Source organism: Desmodus rotundus, chromosome 7 (genome assembly GCF_022682495.2).
Source record: "Desmodus rotundus isolate HL8 chromosome 7, HLdesRot8A.1, whole genome shotgun sequence".
In the NCBI taxonomy this organism is placed as follows: Eukaryota; Metazoa; Chordata; class Mammalia; order Chiroptera; family Phyllostomidae; genus Desmodus; species Desmodus rotundus.
The window spans coordinates 128,955,927-128,977,111 of record NC_071393.1 but is presented as its reverse complement, the minus strand read 5'-3'; the positions used below and the strand labels follow the sequence as shown (position 1 = coordinate 128,977,111).

Genomic DNA, 21,185 nt, shown 5'->3' with positions numbered 1-21,185 from the left:
TCCTGCCTTTTGGTTTAATATGAACTAGTGTGACAGACAGGGAGGAGTCTCGCAAAGCCTGCTGAACAAAGGCCGCTCTGTGCCCATTGTTAAAGAAGGCCCAACAAACATTCGCTCACCAGAAGTTTGCATTTTTACCTCCGTGCGGATTGCCTTTCTGCCCTTTGAAATCACAAACCACAACCCGCACCCCTTCTCCTTAGCTCAAGCACATGAGACCCCATATTCTTATGACACCCCCGTATATACGTACATAATAAATTTGGTTATTCTCCCTTGCTAATCTCTCAAGTTATTATTAGACCATCCAGAAGAACTTAAAGAGAAAAGGGGGACATTTCCCCTCCCCCACAAAATGAATATACTCACCTCAAAGGTCACGCTATTGAATTCCATTCCCCTCAGCTGCCAGCCTGAAGTGTCCCTATTTTCACACAGCTCTGGGTTACCGCCAGACACACACCCACCCTTGCCTTCTCCTCAACTCACGTTTTCCCAAGCAATCCACCCTTCCTCCTGTGTTGATGGAATAATGTCTCTTTTCCCCATCTCCAAAGCCAACCGTTTGTCTGGGTGCTTCTCCTCTCCTCTCCTGTCTCCTCTGAGCTTTCACTGCATTATTCACCTGCCCTGACCGCCCGCTCCCCTCTCCCCCCCTTTCCAGCTCTCACCTACAGAGGAGGATCTGTGGAAGTCCAGGCTGGAAGGCTGTCTCACCGGCAGAAAAGCCACAGTAAATAAAGGCAGGCCCTTTGCAGCCCTTTTTTTCTGCTCAATGATAAACCCAGGTCACTCTGTAAGCCCCAAACAAAAACCACCGAATAAACCAAAAACGGTGTACAAGTTCCAGAACTTTGAAGCAGCACAGGCAAAACGCTGGAGGTACAAGACACCCCCACTTTGCCTTCCTGGGACTAGAGCGTTCTGTTACAACCTCATTTGCTACAAGAAGCCTGGGCTTCAGCTCTCTTTAATGTCACACGGGTGACTTCAGAACACGTTCATTTTTATACAACTGCACGCAAGCACATGCTCCTCGAGGTCTGGAGGAGCTCGTCTCGGTGGTACCGTCCCCGCGGAGGAACCCAATCCAGTGCTTTCTAGACATCTGCTTCCTCCATGTGCTTCCTTCCTCTAACTACCAGGCGTGAGAGCCGTGAGCTGTGGCTGGGGCAGGGGCCCGCATGGTGCCGCCGATGGCTGTGGGGGCCGAGACACCGTGCGTACCTTGTCGTGCCACGATTAAGCTGGCCATGCAGTCTGGAACGCTCGTGCCTGCCGCCAGGAACGTAATGCCCATGATGACATCGGGGATCCCGAACGTGTATCCGATGATAGTCACCTGCAGAGGAAGGGGGGGCGCTGCTTATCCAGAGTACTGAGCTTGAACGTGGCACTGCTGTAGCCAGTGAAAACGTCTGGAGTGTGGTTTTGCTTTAAAAACAGCTTTTGGGGGTTCTTCCCCCCCCTCAATGATGTGCATCATACGCGTTCACTGTTTTAAAAACTTGAGAACATAAAGTGAAAATTAAAAATCACCTACCATTTCTCAAGACCCATAGACAACCACTATAAACGTCCCATCAGCCCGTGGTTCTCACACTTGAACATAGAGAAAATCCTCGGGTGGGCTTGTTAAAACGCAGACTGCCAGGCCCCGCCTCCAGAGCGTCTGCTTCAGGAAGTCCGGGTGCAGCCCAGGAAACTGCATTCCTAACGGGTGCCCAGTGGGGGGGACCCTGAGGCTGCAGCTCCGGGCACCACATTGGAAAGCCACTGCTCTAGAACGTACCCCCGACCTTTTGGCTGTATTAGAGAAAGTGACATCAGATTACACTATCAGCATACATTTGGCAACACTTGTTTCGGGTAATAAAACACTGTGATTACCTTTCCATTTCAAATATTCAACTACATTCTTTTAAACTGATGCGTGGATTTCATCGTATGGCTGTCACGTTTTAGCCAATTCCTCGCTGTTGGATATTGAGGTGCTTTCTCTTTTGGCTCTTCCAATATCACTGCCTATAAGTAACATTTACGGAGCATTTGCTGTATACCAGGTACGTGGGTGTTTTACTTTCACAATCTCAGGTGCCCTATTACTCCCTGCCCACTGGTTATGCCCATTTTCTGCCTCGGGAAACGGAGGGTCAGGGAGGCTAAGTAAGGACGCTGGCAGACATGAAGCTCACCAGTGGAGCAGGGACTCCTGGCGTTGAGGGTCTTGATGCACAGTCACACGGTCCTCTGACAAATGTCTGACACTGGAGAGGTGGCTGGGGCTCTGCGCAGCAGCCAGATGGAAAGCCCTAGAGGCGTTCGGACAACCCCACACAAAAACACCCTCTAGCTCAAGCCTGCCTCCCCATCTGGAAAATGGGAGCAGGGGTCCCTCTCAGAATCCTTCCCATCTCGGCTGATGGCTCCAACCCCAGCAAATGGTCGTGTGACTTAAGACAAACCGGCTTGCTTCTGTGTCTCCGCTTTCTCATCTGTACAATGGGCTCCTGAATGGGAATTAAAGTGAGTAAATGGGAGGCGACAGGGCCTGGCCTGTGCGAGGTGTTCATTGATGTGTGTTTCCTTTCTCTCTCAATCACTGGTCTTGCCATCTATGGGTGCAGAGAAATGGGGGTTCTCGGAGTCCCCAGATGAAGTGCTTCGTGAAAACAAACCTCAGCCCTAGAGGGCAGTCAGAGCACCTAGACCAAAAGCGACATCTGTCCCTGGACAGAGATTTGCAGAGGAATTTAAAGAGGCCCCGCCCCAGAAGGGGGCACTCAGCTCAGCATCACCAGGACGCTGGCTGGTGGTTTTCTCAGGGCGCAGGGCAGAGCACACGCTGGCAGGCCTGCCCTGGGCTGTGAGGGAAGACACACACTGAGGAGGGCTGAGCTACTCGTGCTTAATCCACCTGGGCCACGAGGATGCCACAAGCACCCGCAGGCTGTGGCTGACGTGTTTTCAGCGGGTGATGCCGGACATCATAAACACAGGAGCCTGAGTTGTTTTCTCATTCCTGGGGATGCCTCTACTTTCTGAAATCACTGAACTACATGGCTGAGAGCTGGAAGGATGGAGGGATGAGGAGGAGTGTGTGAGTGTGTATGCACACATCATCCGGGGTGCTCAGGAGCACACATGCTTCCAAGTGTCACTTTGTCCCGGACCCCAGCCTGGGCCCTCCTACCCTTCCAGATACTTAGTCTTCCTTGGTCCTCAGTCTCCCCAGCTGTGCTAGGTTGCCACACAGGATGACCCATTTCGAATGTCTCTCCCTTTTGACACAGACATTCAAGAACGCTTCCCCCAAGACTTGGGGGTGAGAGACGTGAATAGTGGTGGAGGTGTAGGGGGTGCAGCTGAGACTTCACGGCTCCCTGGTGCTCCCACCAGGGAAAAGTGAAAGTCAGCGCAAGGCTGAGAGGCTGGCACATCTCGCTTGGGAAGAAACCGGGCTAACGTGTGGCACTCTACTACCTTCTGCCGTGGAGGCCACTGCGTTCCCCACACTGAAGTCAGCTGAAGTTCAAAGCCCCAGGGAAGAGAGTCTCAGACTCCTGGCCAGGCCCATGTGCGAAGACTCTGCTTTAAGAAGTGGGGGTGGGAGTGTTATTAAATGTCCAACCTCACTGCCAATTAGTAGAACTGACATAATAATACCTTTATTTTCAGTAATTAGAGAAGAAAAAATTTCACACATTCCTTAATGTGATCTTTCCTAATTCTCATACCCACTCAAATGTCATGAAATACTTTTTTTTTTAATGCAACGTTTAAGGCAATGTTGTCTTGGGAATGCATTTTAGTAAAGAAATTACTGGATTTTAAAAAATCAAAGCGAAGATGGCGGCTTGGCAGGCATGGCTCGCCTCTTCGCACAACCACATGAAAATTACAACTAAAATACAGAACCGTCCTCACTCAGAGCTGTCAGAAATCGAGTTGAATGAAAGTCCAACAACTACAGAATTAAAGAAACCACATCCATCCAGACTGGTAGGAGGGGAACAGATGCAGAACAGGGTGGTCCCACACCCATGTGTGGTGGATAAAAATTCGGGAGGGACATCTTGGAGTCCCAGCCCCACACCAGGCCCCCCAGCCCAGGGTCCCAGAGCCAGGAAGGTAAGTCCCCATGACTTCTGGCTGTGAAAACCAGAAGGGGTTGAATCAGTGGAAGAAACTTCTGGAGCCCCAAGCACAAGCTGCTTTTCCATATTAATGGCTGGTCTTGGCTCTCACTTCACTGCTTCCTAAATCCTCTCAAACAAGCAACAGCCAACCTCAGTGAGCCCCAGGCCTGGCACCAGCAACAGCTAGACAAGATTCACAACTTGGCTTCACCTGGGAATCTCTAAGCCCAGCACAAGCAGCAGCCATCTCAGACTGCTTTTAGTTCAGGCAGGGTGGCCCTGGGCAAAACACAGGTGGGGGCTGACCTTGGCCTGTACCACCCTGAATACCCCAGGGCCAGTGCACCCAGTGGACAGCTACAGACCATGTTGGAGCACCATCACCCTGCCCCTGCACAGCTGATCCTCCACAGAGGGTGGAAGTTGGTGGTCAGTGGTCACAGTCAAGCCTTGCAGCTGACTGGCCTGGGTAAACCCCTCCCACTGACCTTCCAACAGCAACCAAGGCTCAACAACAAGAGGAGGGTGTACAAAGGGTGTACCTCGAGTACCCAGCTTGGGTGATAAGGGAGGCTGTGCCACTGGACCCTATAGGACACCTACTATATTAGGCATGATACCAAGACAGGGAGTCATAGCAGCTCTACCTAATACATAGAAGCAAACACAGGGAGGCTGCCCAAATGAAGAGACAAACATGGCTCAGATGAAAGAACAGATCAAAACTCCAGAAAAACAGCTAAATGAAATGGAGAGAAGCAATCCATCAGATGCAGAGTTCAAAACGCTGGTTATAAGGATGCTCAAGGCACTTAGTGAGGACCTCAGCAGCATAAAAAAGATCCAGTCAGAAATGAAGGATACTCTAATTGAAACAAAGAACAATTTATAGGAAAACAATAGTAGAGTGGATGAAGCTGAGAATCAAATCAATGATTTGAAACATAAGGAACCAAAAAACAACCAATCAGAACAACAAGAAGAAAAAAGAATCCAAAAAAATGAGGATAGTGTAAACAGCCTCTGGGACAACGTTAAGAGGCCCAACATTCACATCATAAAGGTACCGGAAGGAGAAGAGGAAGATCAAGAATTTGAAAACCTGTTTGAAAAAATAACAGGCCCTGGCTGGTGTGTCTCAATGGATTGAGCACTGGCCTGTGAACCAAAGGGGTGCTGGTTCAATTCCCAGTCTGGGCACATGCCTGGGTTGCAGAGAGGCAACCACACATTGATGTTTCTCTCCCTCTCTTTCTCCCTACCTTCCCCTCTTTCTAAAAATAAATAAATAAAATCTTTAAAAGAAAAAATAATGAAAGAAAACTTCCCTAATTTGGTGAAGGAAATAGACGTGCAAGTCCAGGAAGCACAGAGAGTCCCAGACAAGATGTATGCAAAGAGGCCCACACCAAGACACATCATAATTAAAATGCCAATGGTTAAAGATAAAGAGAGAATCTTAAAAACAGCAAGAAAAAAGTAGTTAGTTACCTACAGGGGAGTTCCCATAAGACTGTCAGCTGATTTTCTCAAAAACAAGAACAAAAACAAAAACAAAACTCTGCAGGCTAGAAGGGATTGGCAAGAAATATTCCAAGTGTGAAAAGCAGGGACCTACAGCCAAGATTGCTCTACCCAGCAAAGCTATCATTTAGAGTGGAAGGGCAGATAAAGAGCTTCCCAGACAAGGAAAAACTAAAGGAGTTCATCATCACCAAACTGTTATTACAGGAAATGTTAAAGGAATTTATTTACAAAGAAAATCAAAACTATGAACAATAAGATGGCAATAAATACATACCTGTCAAGAACTGAAGCTAAAAAACAAACTAAGCAAACAAGAACAGAAAGAATCATGGATACAGACAGCACTGTCATGGTTTCCAGATGGGAGGGGTGTGGGGGATTGGTGAGGGTATTAAGTACAAACAAACAGTTACAGAACAGCCACGGGGATGTACAGTACGGTATGGGCAATGGAGCAGCCAAGAGCTTATACACATGACCCATGGACCTGAACAATCATGGGGGCCTTGCCTGAAGGAGTGGGGGATGCTGGGTGGAGGGGGGCAAAGGGGGGAAAAACAGGACAACTGTAACAGCATAATCAATAAAATAGAATAAAAAATTTAAAAAATCAAGTGCAAAGGTGGGCTGACCTTTAATCCTACTCAGAAAATTTTAAGTTTGCAAATTCAATGCATTTGAGGCATAGTTTTCATTATCTTTGACTATCACCCTTTCTGGGAAGTTTGGGTAGCAGCTCCTTCCTGCTCCTCCCCCACCCCAGCCCCTGCACGCACACCAGCACCCGTGGGGATTTTAGCCTTCAGCTGACACAGCACGGAGCAGGCAGTGGCGGCTGCACCTCCTGGTGAAAACAGCTGACACTCACAGTTACGAGCCGCTTTCTACGCTGCAGTCAGGCCATGATGCTGGCCCAGAGGCCTTCCAGTGTCCCGGTGACCCTGTTGGACAGTGATGGGCCTCCCCAGTTTGTAGAGGAGTGACCAGGTTTGGAGAGGTCAAGTCACCTGCCTGAGTGCTATGGATCCTATGTGGGGAAACTAGGGTTCACCTCCATCGTCCTGTGACCCCACGGCCCACCTTTCCCCACCAATCTGCTCCTCTGGGTTTAGGGGGACGGTGGCCCTTGTGCCTCTGAAACCGAGACGCACGATCCCCTTCCCTGCCTGGCACCAGGTGTCGGGAGGAGAGCGAAGTGGCTAGAAGATACCACTATGACAACGCTTTTCAACCGGTGAGATGCGGGGATTTTTAAAACATGCAGCACCTGACTGTTGAGTCAGGGGTGCGGACATCCTTCCCCTTAGATGGTCAAATTAAAAATACAACAATAGCCAACACAACAACAGCTGTCCGGAGTGAATGAATCAAAATGATACCAATTTTTTTTATCATATCAGCAAAAAATAACACATCCTTGGGTGTGCTGCAGAATTTTAGTAATTAGTGGACGGGTGCCGTGACCTGACAAAGGTTGAAAATCGCTGTGCGAAGCTGCTGGAGGCTGGTCAGAGAGCTTCACCACAATAGAGACGCAGCCATCCTGTAACCACTGTTCCTCTATCTGCTCCTGGGCTCTCCATGCGGAATGAGGGGAGGGGAGGGGGAGGAGGAGGAGAAGGAAGAGGGGGAACAGTGCCCGCAGAAAAGGGGCGGGTGCTTCTGCAAGGCCCAGCCAAGGAAGATCGGCACAGAGAGCTGTGATGTGTGGCCAGAGCTGCTGACAGGAGCTGAGCTGACACTGCTCCTCCTGCAAAACTTCAGTCCAAAATCTGCTGAAAAATTCCAGCCACAAATTGAGAGGCAGTTCAGGATAGTGGCTGAGATCACGGACTCCAGAGAACAACAGACCAGGGTTCTGATCCTGCCCTAGAACCCACTACTGATGAACTCATTGGGTGACAGATGCTAATTGTAAAACTAACTGGGCAAATTACTCAATCTCTATGACTCAGTTTCTTCATCTGTAAAATGGGCATAATGAAAGTGGTTGTTATGAGGACCGAAAGTTTATATACAGTTTATACATGTGCCTGAGCATAGGAAGGGAAGAGGAACAGCCCTTGGCAAGGGGCATAGAAGGGCTCCAATTCATCTCCCACTGACTCCTGTTTCCCTCACATTCCCCCAGGGTCCTAGTGCTCAGGCCTCCAGAGCTCTTCCCAGAGCCATCTTCAGGGCATCAGGACCAGTCCTTGACTCCCAGTCCATGCCACCCCTGCCATATTACCCTGCCCATCTTGCCAGGTTGGATGGTCCACCTCCACCCCCCATGCCTGCCTTGCATGCAAGTACCACACTGATCTGCCTGGTCATCCCTGGTGCATAGTGCAGCGGCTTGCACCCCCTTGCTCACTGAAATATAAGCCAAGGTCAAGGAGGTAGGCAACTTGCCAAAGGTGGCAGAGCAGTGCCTGAGGTCGCTCTCCCACCTCTGGCAGGTGCTGGGCAGGCCTCTCCGCCCAGTCCACCCTGCTCCCACCACTCACCAGCCACACCATCAGGTAGGAGAAGACGGCAATCCACAGCGTGGCAGTGATGAAGGTGACCATGAAGAACTTCTCCCAGCGGGGCTTGCTGCAGTTGGGGATGGTGATGCACAGGAGGAAGATGAGTGGCCAGGTGAACACCCACTTGGCTTTGTCCCCTCTTGCCTCTGCAGAGGGGTGGGACAGAGCCAGAAGGGAGGGGGAGAGAAGCACTGGGTTACGTACCTGTCACCTGCTGGTTTATCTTTTTAAGCCAAACAAGAGAATGCTACCAATGTGACTCTGAGCAAGTGATCTCACAGAATCACATACCTCCACAATGTCACCCCGAAAGTGATCTTAGCAACACAATTCACTAAGTGTTTGTTGATTGAATAACTTCAGTCAGTCCAAATCCTTTGGAGTAAGGAAAGTGAGACCCAGAGCAGGAATGGTCTTGCCCCGGGGAGGTGGAATGGGGAGGTGGAATATGGGTGGGCTTTGGAACTAGACAGACCTGGGCTGGTATTCACATGACCTGGAGAAATCCCATCAACTCCACTTCCTCCTCTGATAATAACAGTTGTAGTAACAATAACACGATAATCAGTGTATGAAATATTTGTGATGTGTAGCAGGCACAGTGCTGAGTTCTTTGCATTTAGTAGCTGCTTCATTTATTAAATGGGAACATCATCTCTTTCTTGGTTGTTGCAGGGATGACATGACATTATGCACATAAAACACTCTGCATGCACAGGGAGAGCCCAGCCCTGCACACAGTAGGTACTCCGGAAATCTCAGCTCCTTTGCTCCAAGGTCATCTACTCAGCCCATGGCAGATCCAAGACTAAAATGTGGGTGCCCTGGCTGGTAGATAGGACCTCACTGGCTCCCACCAAAGGAATCCACAAACATGTCAACCAGGGAAAAGCAACCTCCATAAACCACCAAGTACAAGCACAGTACCCTTACTTAATAAGCCGCTTGTACAGCATGCATATGCAGCCTCCGAAACCAAGTTGTGTGTGATGCTGCAGAAATGGTGGAGGAAGGACCTGTGAAAATTCTCTCTACCATAGAGGCAATGAGGACACTGGCAAAAATGGCCAGAACTACCCTTTTTCAGGACTCTCGAAATTAACCAAAGGCTTGTAACAATCCAGGGAGGGCTTCCATAAGAAAATTAACTGGATCTCAGTGAGAACAGTGAGCTTTGTGGAGTTTTAACTTGCCTTGTTTCCATTCCCTCTCACCAGCTCTGGAGAAGCCTTGAACACCAGCAGCCTGGCAACCGGAAGGGGCAGGACAGGCCTGGAGGTCCTTCGAAGTCCCCTCCCGGAGAATGGGCATTATTTGACCTGTCTGGTGCATTCTTGGAAAATCCCACTTCCAAGGCTGTCCTTATTTTACTTGAATCAGACCTCAGCCAATGTGCATAGCCTTTGCCTTGGGGCATTTGTTCAAAACAATCAGAGGTAACTGTTGAGCATCACAGCGCCCAAGATTGTAGGTTACAGGACAAACAATAAATGAACCAAAAAGCTTGAAAGGAAAAGCTGGGGAATGTGACATCTATAGAGGGCTTTGCAAAAGCTCCTACTTTTTTCTGGGAATCTAAAAACCACAGCCATGCACTGGGCTGTGCTGGGGGTGATCTGCATCCTCAGGAAAGTCTCGAGAATGCTCTGGGCACTCACCTCTACCTAACGTTGAGGCTCCGAGCAAGCAAGGAGTAAAGGCTGAGGTGGATTGTAAACTGCCTGCTTGGGGTTGAAGATGGGCCCGCGAACCCACAGAACCCATCAGAGATGACGGGGAGACTGACTGCACGCAGGCGCCTGAGGCAACCTCTGTGCAATCGTTAGGTGGCTTTAGGCTAACCTAGCAGATATTTCAGGAGCCACGCACAACAAAAAATACAGACTTTACAGATTATTTGAGACAACCCACTGAACAAAACCAACAATAGTAACAATGAGCAGACTTGGGAAGGGAGAAGAATGTTTCCTAGAGTTGTCAAACTATATTATTTTTATTGATTGATTGATTTTAAAGATACCCAATCTAATAAACCCGAAAATGGTATCTCCTTGTTTCTTCTTAAAAAAGATTTTATTTATTTATTTATTTTCAGAGAGAGGGCAGGGAGAATGACAAGGAGAGAAATATCAATGCAAGAGAGAAATTGATAGGTTGCTTCTCACCTATGCCCCGCCTGGGGACCAAACCCACAACCCAGGCATGTGCCCTGACCAGGAATCAAATTGGTGACCTTTTGCTTTGTGGAACAATGCCCAACCAACTGAGCCACACCAGTCGGGGCAAACTATATTATTTTAAATGCCCAGCTTTTAACCAACAAGGAAAACAAGAAAGTATGTCCCACACACAGGAGAAAAAAGCAGTCAGTAGAAACTGTCTCCGAGGAATTCCAGACAATGGATTTACAAAGACTTTAAATCAGCTATTTAAAAATATGCACAAAGAAGTTTTTTAAATATCTAAAAAACTAAAGGAAAGTATGAGAATAATTTCTCCCCATAGAATATCAGAGTAAAAAAGTAAAAAGTATAAAAAAGGGCCAAAAGAAATTCTGGAATTGAGAAGCACAATAACTAAAATAAAAATTTCCCTTGCAGGGGCTCAACAGCAGATTTGAGCAGGAAGGAAAACGTTGACAGCTTTGAAGTAGGTCAATTGAGATTTTCTAGACTCAGGAACAGACAGAAGAAAGAATAAAGAAAAATGAACGGTGTCTCAGAGACCCGTGGCACACCATCAAACATGCCAACATAGGCATAATAAGAGTGCCAGAAGCAGAGGGGAGAGAACAAGGGGAAGGAAGAATATCTGAAGAACTCATATCCGAAAACTTCTCAAACCTGATGAAAAAAACACTGACATATACATTCAAGAAGAATATACATTCGTCTCAAACTCACAGGGAACACTCTCCAGGATAGACCACACGTTACAACGTACAACAAGCATCAATAAATTTAAAAGGCTTTAAATCATGCCAAGTACGTTCTACAAGCATTTCACAATGGAAAGGAATTACAAGTCAAACAGAGCAAAAACTGGAAGATTCACAAAAATGTGGAATTTAAACAACACACTCCTGAATAACCAGTGGGGCAAAGAAGAAATCACAAGGGAAATTAGAAAACACTTTGAGATGGATAAAAATGAAAACACAACATACCAAAACTTATGGGACGCAGTAAAAGCAGTGCTTAGAATTTTATAGCTATAAATGACTACATTAAAAATTTATAGCTATAAATGAGTATATTAAAGATCTTAAATCAGTGACCTAACCTTCTTCCTTAAGACACAAAAATAGTAGAGCAAATTAAATCCAAAGAAAGCAGAAAGAAGGAAATAATTAAGATTAAAGTAGAAATAAATGGAATAGAAACTAAAAAATAAAATCAATGAAACTAAAATTGCTTGTTTAAAAAGACCAACAAAATGGACAAACGTTTAGCTGGAATGACTAAGCAAAAATGACTCGAATTACGAACGTCAGGAATAAAGGAGGGTCACCACCGGGCACCTCCAAGGAACGAAAAGGACAAGTCAGGAATGTGAGGAACCACGGCGCCCCAACAGATTAGACAACCTAGACGAAACAAATTCTACCCGGACAAAAGCCACCAAAACTGACTAAAGCAGATAGAAAAGTGGAAAAGATTTGTAAGAAAAGATTGACATAGTAATAAAAAAAAGGGGGGGGAGAAAAGTGGGACAACCGTAGTAACATAATCAATAAAATATGCTTAAAATTAAAAAAAAATAAAAATAAATGTCCTTAAAGTAAAGCCAGGACCAGATGGCTTCATGGTGAGTTCTATCAAATGTTTAAAGAAGAATCAGCGTGAATCCTGCACAAACTCTTCCAAAAGATAGAAGAGGGAACATTTCCCAGTTCTCTCCATGAAGCCATTGTTACACTGATATCAAAGCCAGACACCAGGAGAACAGAAAACTACGGACCAATATCCCTCACGAATATAGATGCAAAAATCCTTAACAAAATTCTGGCAAACTGAATTGAACATCATATAAAAAATGATTACACACTTTGACCAAGTGGGATTTATTGCAGGGATGCAAACTTGGTTCAACATATGAAATGTCATTGATCCAAATACCATGGTAATAGAATTAAGGACAAAGCTACGGTCACATCCACTGATGCAAAAAAAAAAAAAAAAAAAAAAAAAAAAAAAAAAGGCATTTGACAAATCCAATGGCTTTTCATGATAAAACACTGAACAATCTAGTAATAGAAGAGAATTTCCTCAACCCAGTGAAGTGCTCCCACAGAAACCCCACAGTTAACACCATACTCAGCGCTGAAAGACTGAAAGCTTTCAACAAGACCACTATGTCTGCTCTTACCCCTCCTAGTCAACATTGTATGGGAGGGTTAGCCTGGGAAACGGGGCGAGAAAAGAAGTAAAAGTCATTCAGTTGGGAAGGAAGAAGTAAAAGTATCCCTACGTGTAGACGGCATGCTCTTGTATAGAGAAAATTCCAAGTAGCACACACACAAAATGACTGGAACTACAAAACGAGTTCAGTCAAGTTGCAAGGTACAACATCAATATACAAAATTCAGGTGTATTTGTACACAATAGCAATAAACAATCCAAAAATAAAATTAAGGAAATAATTCCATTTACCATAGATCCGAAAGGAAAAAATGTTTATGAATAAATGTAACAATATAGGTACACAATTCATATGCTGAAAACTACAAATGTCATTGAAAGAGATTCCAGGCAACCTACATAAATGGAAAGGCATCCTGTAGCTGGATCGACGACTTAATGTTGTTAGGATGGAAATTTTCACCAAATTGATCTACAGATTCAATATAATCCCTGTTAAAATTCCAGCTGACTTTTTTGCAGAAATTGACAAGCCAATTCTAATATTTTCATACAAATGCAAGGAAGCCAGAACAGCCAAACCAGCCTTGAAAACAGAACAAAGTTGGGAGCTCTCTGGCTTAAACCTGCCCGAATCGGGTTTCTATAACATCGAGGTTTCAATATGGTTTCAGTAATAGACTCTGGGAGCTACCGGGTGATGGGACAATGCCTATGCCAAGGGACACCTCCCCACCATCACCAGGAGCCCCTTCTGTTGAGCCCGCCATTCATTCCTTCAAGTGCAATGTCAGAGACTCTGAGAAATGCTCCTCGTATCATGGACCCTGATAAACGTGCAAACAGAAGCAAGAGAAAAAACAGCTGCTGCTGTTTCGCTAAGCTCTCAGATTTCTCTTCTAAAGTAGAAAATGACAGTTTAATTATCATTAAAAAAATCTTTAAAATGAACTGCAACAACACAGATGGCTAATCACAGTGAAGGAAAAAATTTAGAACAGATGCAGTTGCTGAGAAAAAAAACTTCAAACAAATTAACCTGGACAGTTAATTAACGAGACCGTCCATTGAAGGATGTGGTTGACTGGAGGCCCGTGGGAATGTGTGTGTCACTGGGTGATGCCAGGCAGAGACTCCCGGACCCTGGAAGGAGGAGCGTCTACTTGATCTAGACCGTATCTCTCCAGACCAGTGGTTCTCAAACCTGAGTATGAATCAGAATCCCGTGGAAAGCTTGTTAGAGCCCCAGAGCTAATGATTTGGCAGCTAGAATGGGGTCCAATAAGTTACATTCCTAACAAGTTCCCAGGTGCTCCTGATTCTTATTATCCTGGGACCACATGTGAGAACTGCCATGCCAGATGAATTCATTTAAAAACAAATATGATTACCATATCATTAAATTCAGCTGTTTAAACACACAATTAGGTGATTTTCAGCATATTTGAAAGCTGTGTAACTACCACTGTGATTCAAGATTTTTTAAAGTATATTTTATTGATTATGCTATTACAGTTGTCCCATTTTTCCACCCCTTTATCCCCCTCCTCCCTGCACTCCAGCCTACCAGCATCTCCCCCCCTTAGTTCATGTCCATGGGTCATATATATAAGTTCTCTGGTTTCTCCATTTCCTATACTATTCTTAACTCCCTTGTCTATTTTGTACCTACCATTTATGCTTCTTATTCCCTGTACCTTTTCCCTCATTCTTCCCCCTTCTGCTCCCCACTGATAACCCTCCTTGTGATCTCCATTTCTGTGATTCTGTTCCTGTTCTAGTTGTTTGCTTAGTTTGTCTTTTAGGTTTAGTTGTTGAGAGTTGTGAGTTTGTCATTTTACTGTTCACAGTTTTGACCTTCTTTTTCTTAGATAAGTCCCTTTAACATTTCATACAATAAAGGCTTGGTGATGATAAACTCCTTTAACTTGACCTCATTGGGAAGCACTTTATCTGCCCTTCCATTCTAAATGATAGCTTTGCTGGAGAGAGTAATCTTGGATGTAGGTCCTTGCCTTTATGACTTTGAATACTTCTTGCCAGTCCCTTCTTGCCTGTAAGGTTTCTTTTGAAAAATCAGCTGATAGTTTTATGGGAACTCCTTTGTAGGTAACTGTCTCCTTTTCTCTTGCTGCTTTTAAGATTCTCAACCTATTCTTCAACCTTGGGTAATTTAATTATGATGTGCTTTTGTGTGTTCCTACTTGGGTCCAACTTCTTTGGGACTCTCTGAGCTTCCTGGACTTCCTGGAAGTCTATTTCCTTTGCCAGATTGGGGAAGTTCTCCATTATTTTTTCAAATAAGTTTTCAATATCTTGCTCTTCCTCTTCTCTTTCTGGCACCCCTATGATTCAGATGTTGGAATGTTTAAAGTTGTCCCAGAGGTTCCTTAGCCTCTCATTTTTTTGCACTCGTTTCTTCATTCTGTTCTGGCTGAATATTTATTTCTTCCTTCTGCTCCAAATTGTTGAGTCATGGTTTCCTTCCCTTCATTGTTGGTTCTCCGTATATTTTGGTTTATTTCACTTTGCATAGCCTTCACTTCTTCCTCTACTTTGCATCTGTACTCAGCCAATTCTGTGAGCATCCTGATTACCAGTGTTTTGAACTCTGCATCTGATAGGATGGCTGTCTATTCATCGCTTAGTTCTGTTTCTGGAGAATCTTTCATTTGGGCCATATTTCTTTGTCTTGGTGCACCTATTACATTTTAAGGGATGGAGCCTTAGGTATTCACCAGGGTGGGGCAACCCACATCTCTGTGTTGTGGTGCTGTATGTGGGGGAGGGGTCAGAGAGGGAACAAAGCCTCTTACTTGACTCTCATCCCACTTTCAGTCACTTCCCCCGCTACCCACAAGCCAGGTGGGCCCTCTGGTGCTGATCCCTGGGTGGGTGGGCTTGTGTACATTCTAGGACCCCATGGGTCTCTCCAATGAACTCCCCTGTGAGGCTGAGAGTTTCTCACGTTTTGCCAGCCAGAGGTTTTGAGGTGTTGGTTTCCCACACTGGAACCCTGGGTTGTGTTGTCTCGCTCCCCAGTTGTTCCTCCTGGCTTATCCACAATTGAACGTGGGACTACCTGCTCCACAAGCTGCTCCTTGCCCAACCCGGTCTGTTGACAACTTGCCACGTGTCCTCTCCACCCTGCTGCCTGACTCCGCCCCTCCTACTGGTCTGGATGAATGTTTCTTCTTTAACTCCTTGGTTGTTGGACTTCCATACAGCTTGATTTTCTGGCAGTTCTGGTTGTTTGTTGTTTTTAAATTTGTTGTTGTACTTCTTTTCATTGTGTGAGGAGGCAAAGTGTATCTACCTATTGTTGAGAGCTAGGAAAGAGGGCTAGACAATTATAAGCATTGCTAAGCAGAAAACCTCTTGAAGGTCTAGAATGGATAAGGAAGAGAAACCTCTAGAATGGATAAGGAAGAGAAACAACGTCAGCTGAAATAAGCTTATCAACAGGAGACAGATAGTTCTTATCAACAGGAGACAGGCAAAAGTTCCTCCTGACCCCAGAGCTATGCAGAGATAACTGCAACTCCCGCTTCTGTAGCTTGCCTGCTTGCTTCGTGCGTGTATAAAAGAGCTAGCCTGTGAGCGTTCGGCGCAACTCCCCTTTGCAGCCTTAACAGGCACCCTGGGAGTTCGCCCCTGCGCAGGTAAAAATAAAGTACCATCTAAGTGCACTCCACACGTCTCCATTTGATTTTCTGCTCGCGTTCGGGATACAACACCTATGCCTCTATCTTGGCCAAAAGTTTTCAAGAAGATTTCCATTGCTCTCCAAAGAAACCCTGTACCCACTAAGCTACCATTCCCCATTTCCTCTCCTTGCCCAAATTCTGGCAACCACTAATATACCTGTGTCTACAGACTTGCCTATTTTGGACATTTTATTGTGTCTGGCTTCTTTCAAGTAGCATATGTCTTCAAAGAGCATCCATATTGTAGCATATACATCGGTATTTCATTCTTTTTACGGATGGAAAATACTCCATTTTACAGACATGCTTCATTTTGTTTATCCATTTATCACTTGATGGATATTTAGATTGTTTCTCCCTTTGGGCTGCTATGAACATTCATGTATAGGTTTTGTATGGGCATGTTTTCATTTCTCTTGGATATGTAACTAGGGGTGGGACTGCTGGGTCATATACTAATTCTGTTTATCTCTTTGAGGAACTGCTGGGCTGTTTCCCAAGTGACTGCACCGTTCTACATTCCCAGCAGCAGGGTAGAGGGGTCCAATATAGCCACATCCTTGCCAGCACGCTGTCATCTCTTTTGATTAAGCTCATTCTGCTGAGTGTGACATCGTATCTCACCGTGGTTTTGATCTGCAGTTCCCAGATGACTAATGATGTGGAGCATCTTCTCATGAACCTATTGTCCATTTGTAGATTTTCTCTGGAGAGCTACTTATTCAAACCATATGCCCATTTTAAAAACTGGGGTTTTTTTTTATTGTTGAGTTTTTAGCATTCTCTATATATTCTGGACACTAGATCCTTATTAGAAATAAAATTTGCAAAGGTTTTCTTCCATTCTGAGTTGTCTTTTCACTTTCTTCACAGTGTCCTATAAATCACACAAGTTTTAAATTTTGATAAAATACAATTTTTCTTTGGATACTTATGCTTTTGATTGTTCTATTTAAGAAAGCATGGTCTAATCCAAAGTCATAAATATTTACACCTATGTTTTCTTCTAAACATTTCATATTTAGGTCTCTGTTTCATATTAATTTTGTGTATGATATAAATTAAGGGTCCAAAATACTCCTTAAAAAATGTGGATACCCAGTTGTCACAGCACCACTTGCTGGAAAGACTGTTTCCCCTGGAATTGCCTTGGCACTCTCGCCACACATTTTTTTTTTTTTTTTTTAATATATTTATTGATTATGCTATTACAGTTGTCCCATTTCCCCCCCCACTCCACTCCATCCTGCCCACCCCCCTCCCTCCCACATTCCCCCCCCATAGTTCATGTCCATGGGTCATACTTATAAGTTCTTTGGCTTCTACATTTCCTACACTATTTTTACCCTCCCCCTGTCTATTTTCCACCTATCATCTATGCTACTTATTCTCTGTACCTTTACCCCCCTCTCCCCCTCCCACTCCCTTATTGACAACCCTCATGTTCTAGTTGTTTGCCTAGTTTGCTCTCGTTTTTGTTTTATGTGTGGTCGTTAATAACTGTGAGTTTGCTGTCATTTTTACTGTTCCTATTTTTGATCTTTTTCTTAGGTAACTCCCTTTAACATTTCATATAATAAGGGCTTGGTGATGATGAGCCTCTTCAACTTGACCTTATCTGAGAAGCACTTTATCCTCCCTTCCATTCTAAATGATAGCTTTGCTGGATACAGTAATCTTGGACGTAGGTCCTTGCGTTTAATCTTGGGTAATGTAATTATGATGTGTCTTGTTGTGTTCCTCCTTGGGTCCAGCTTCTTTGGGACTCTCTGAGCTTCCTGGACTTCCCGGAAGTCTATTTCCTTTGCCAGATCGGGGAAGTTCTCCATTATTTGTTCAAATAAGTTTTCAATTTTTTGTTCTTCCTCTTCTCCTTCTGGCACCCCTATAATTCGGATGTTGGAACGTTTCAAGGTGTCCTGGAGGTTCCTAAGCCTCTCCTCATTTTTCCAAGTTCTTGTTTCTTCATTCTTTTCTGGTTGAATGTTTGTTTCTTCCTTCTGGTCCATACCATTGATTTGAGTCCCAGTTTCCTTCTCATCACTATTGGTTCCCTGAACATTTTCCTTTGTTTCTCTTAGCATAGGCTTCATTTTTTCATCTGTTTTTCGAATAGATTCAACCAAGTCTGTGAGCATATTGATAACCAGTGCTTTGAACTGTGCATCCGATAGGTTGGCTATCTCTTCGTCGCTTAGTTGTATTTTTTCTGGAGCTTTGAAGTGTTCTGTCATTTGGGCCATTTTTTTTGTTTGTTTGTCTTGGCGCGTCTGTTACTTTAAGGGGAGGAGCCTTAGGTGTTCACCGGGGCTGGGTAATGCTGGTCGCTGCGCTGTGATGCTGTACGTGGGGGCGGGGCCGAGAGGGAGCAATGGCGCCCGCCTCACTCTCCTCCGGCTTTCAATCTTTCACTCCGCTACCCACAATCAAACTGGGCCCCTCTGGTGCTGGTTCCGGAGTAAGTGGGCCTGTGCACACTCTAGGCCCCTGTGGGTCTCTCCAACAACCTCTCCTGTGAGGCTGGGAGTCTCTCCTGCCGCCCCAACCCCCAGGGGCACTTTCAATCAGAGGTTTGAGGCTTTATTTCCTGGAACTGGAGCCCTGGGTTGCGCAGCGGTCTGCTTCTCTGCCCGCCGTTCGTCAGGTTTATCTGTGGGCGAATGTGGTGCCGCAATGTGCTATCCGCCACTCTGAGTCCAGCCCTCTGGGTTTATCTGTGCAAATGTGGGACCGCAGGGTCTGCTAGTGCTCGGACTGCCTGCGCCATTTGTCCCACACTCCGCCAGTCTCAGTCCCGCCACAGCCACGCGAGTCCTCTCCACCCCAGTGCCGTCTCCGCCCCTCCTACCAGTCTGGATGAATGATTATTTTCTGTTTCCTTGGTGTTGGTCCCCCTTGCTGTTAGATTCTCTGTCGGTTCTGGTTGTGCGAGGAGGCGCAGTGAGTCTACCTACGCCGCCATCTTGGTTCTCCGCCACACATTTTTTGACCTTAAATATATGGGTGTATTTCAAGACTCACAATCCCATTCCCTTGACCTTATATCTATCCATATGCCCATAGTAGTCTTGATTACTGTAGCTTCTCAGTAAGTTTTGAAACCACAAAGTGTAAGTCCTTCAACTTTGCTTTTTCAAGGTTGTTTTGGCTATTCTGGGCCCCCTGAATTTTTGTATGAATTTTAAAATTAGCTTGTTGATTTCTGCAAAGAAATATTTTTAGCTGGGATTTTTATAGATTGCCTGGAATCTGTAGATCACTTTGGAGACTATTGCTGTCTTTAAAATTTTAAATCTTCCAAGCCATGAACGTGAGATATCTTTGCATTCATTTAGATCTTCTTTAGGATCTTCTTTCAACATTTTGTTGTTTTCAGAGTACAAGTCTTGTACCATTTTATTTTAAATGCTATTATAAATGGAATTTTAATTGCATTTTAAAATTGCTCATTGCTAAGTAGAGAAATACAATTGAATTTTGTACATGGATCTTATATCCCACAAGTTCTTTAATTCTAATAGGCCGGGGCATGGATTCCCTAGGATCTTCTATATACAGGATCATGGCATCTGTGGATACAGATGGTGTAACGTGTTCCTTTGCGGTCTGGATGCCTTTGGTTTATTCTTGCTTATCTGCCCTGGCTACGACCTGCAGCATAAAGTGGTGGGAGTGACCCCCTTTCCTGGTCGTGGGGGGAAGCTTTCAGTCTTTCACCATTAAGCTGTGGGGTTTTTTAGCTGTAGATGCCCTTAATAAGGGTTTGGAAACGCTCCTAACCCTTTGTGGAGTGTTTCTTCATCGATAAAGGGTGATGGATTTTATAAAATGTTTTTTCTACATCTATTTGGATGATCACATGGCTCTGTCCATCCTTCTAATAATGTGGTTACACTGACTGTTCTTCACAGGTTGAACCGACCCTGTATTCCAGGGATATATTTCACTTGGTTAACTCTACCGATAAGGAGAAAAACCAAGTCCCATGAAAGTTTCGATAACGAACGGCCCCAAATCTCACAAAAACACTAGTGGCAGAGCCACAGACAGACCCTGCTTTCCCAGCGGCATCTGTGTTGGCCCTCGGGGGAGGGACGAGGCTTGCAGGGGAAGGTGGAGCCTTGTCAGGGCTGGATCAGTGAGCCACACCTCACACTCTCCATCATTTGTGTGTGGCCCAAACCTTGCAGGTGGGTTTCCCACACTCTCTGTTCTGCATCTCAGTTTCGGGGGATGGTCTCGCTGTTTCACAGGCAAGTAAGCTGAGGCTCCGTCACACTCAGACTTAGACACCTCAGAAGGGAGAGGCAGTGCCAGGGCTTGAATGCGGGCAGTCGCGATCTAAGTCCTGGGCATCCTGCACTCCATTGCTTGCCTGCCCTCGGCGTCCCAGGACTTCAAGGCTGGTGGGAGCCCTTCCGCTCGCCACCCGCTGGCAGAGGTGGGACTGTCAGATTAGAGCCTCCTACGTTGTTCAGCTCATGGCTATGATCCAAACAGAAAATCCCCTTGAGAAGGGGAACCATTACAGTTGTCTTACTCCTTGGCGTTGAATGAACCTTAGAATCAATCATTTTAAGTTATTTTAATACCATTTTGTTTTATCTGTAAATTTAGACTGACCATTAAACTGACTGCCTCGTGAGGAGCACAGAAGCTTCATGGCTAACAGCTAGCTAGATTGCCAGGTTGAAATCCCAGCTCTGGCATACGCTACCTGTGTGCACTAGTACCTGTCTACCTGTGGGAGGCTATCGCTGCATCTCAGTTTTCTCATCTGTAAAATGGGGATAACAGTTCCTACCTCGCTGGGCTACTGGGAGACTAAAAACGAGCCAGCCCATGTGATGTGTTTAGAATAATGCCTGGTGCAGAGAAAGTACTAAATTTTAGCTATTGTTAGTATTAACAACCACATTAACTTCAACTTATTGAGCACCT

General features: G+C 45.4%; 1 protein-coding gene across 3 annotated transcripts in view; it reads right to left on the bottom strand.

The window, feature by feature from the left end:
* Positions 1–21,185, bottom strand: part of SLC24A4 (solute carrier family 24 member 4) — a 135,379-nt gene that overhangs the window by 10,111 nt on the left and 104,083 nt on the right. For all 3 annotated transcript variants that reach the window (XM_024567959.3, XM_045201851.2, XM_053928570.1), the window contains 2 exons: positions 8,156–8,322; positions 1,228–1,342 (listed from right to left, as the gene is read on the bottom strand). In XM_024567959.3, the coding sequence (XP_024423727.1) occupies positions 1,228–1,342; positions 8,156–8,322 (282 nt within the window). The remainder of the gene's footprint in view (positions 1–1,227; positions 1,343–8,155; positions 8,323–21,185) is intronic.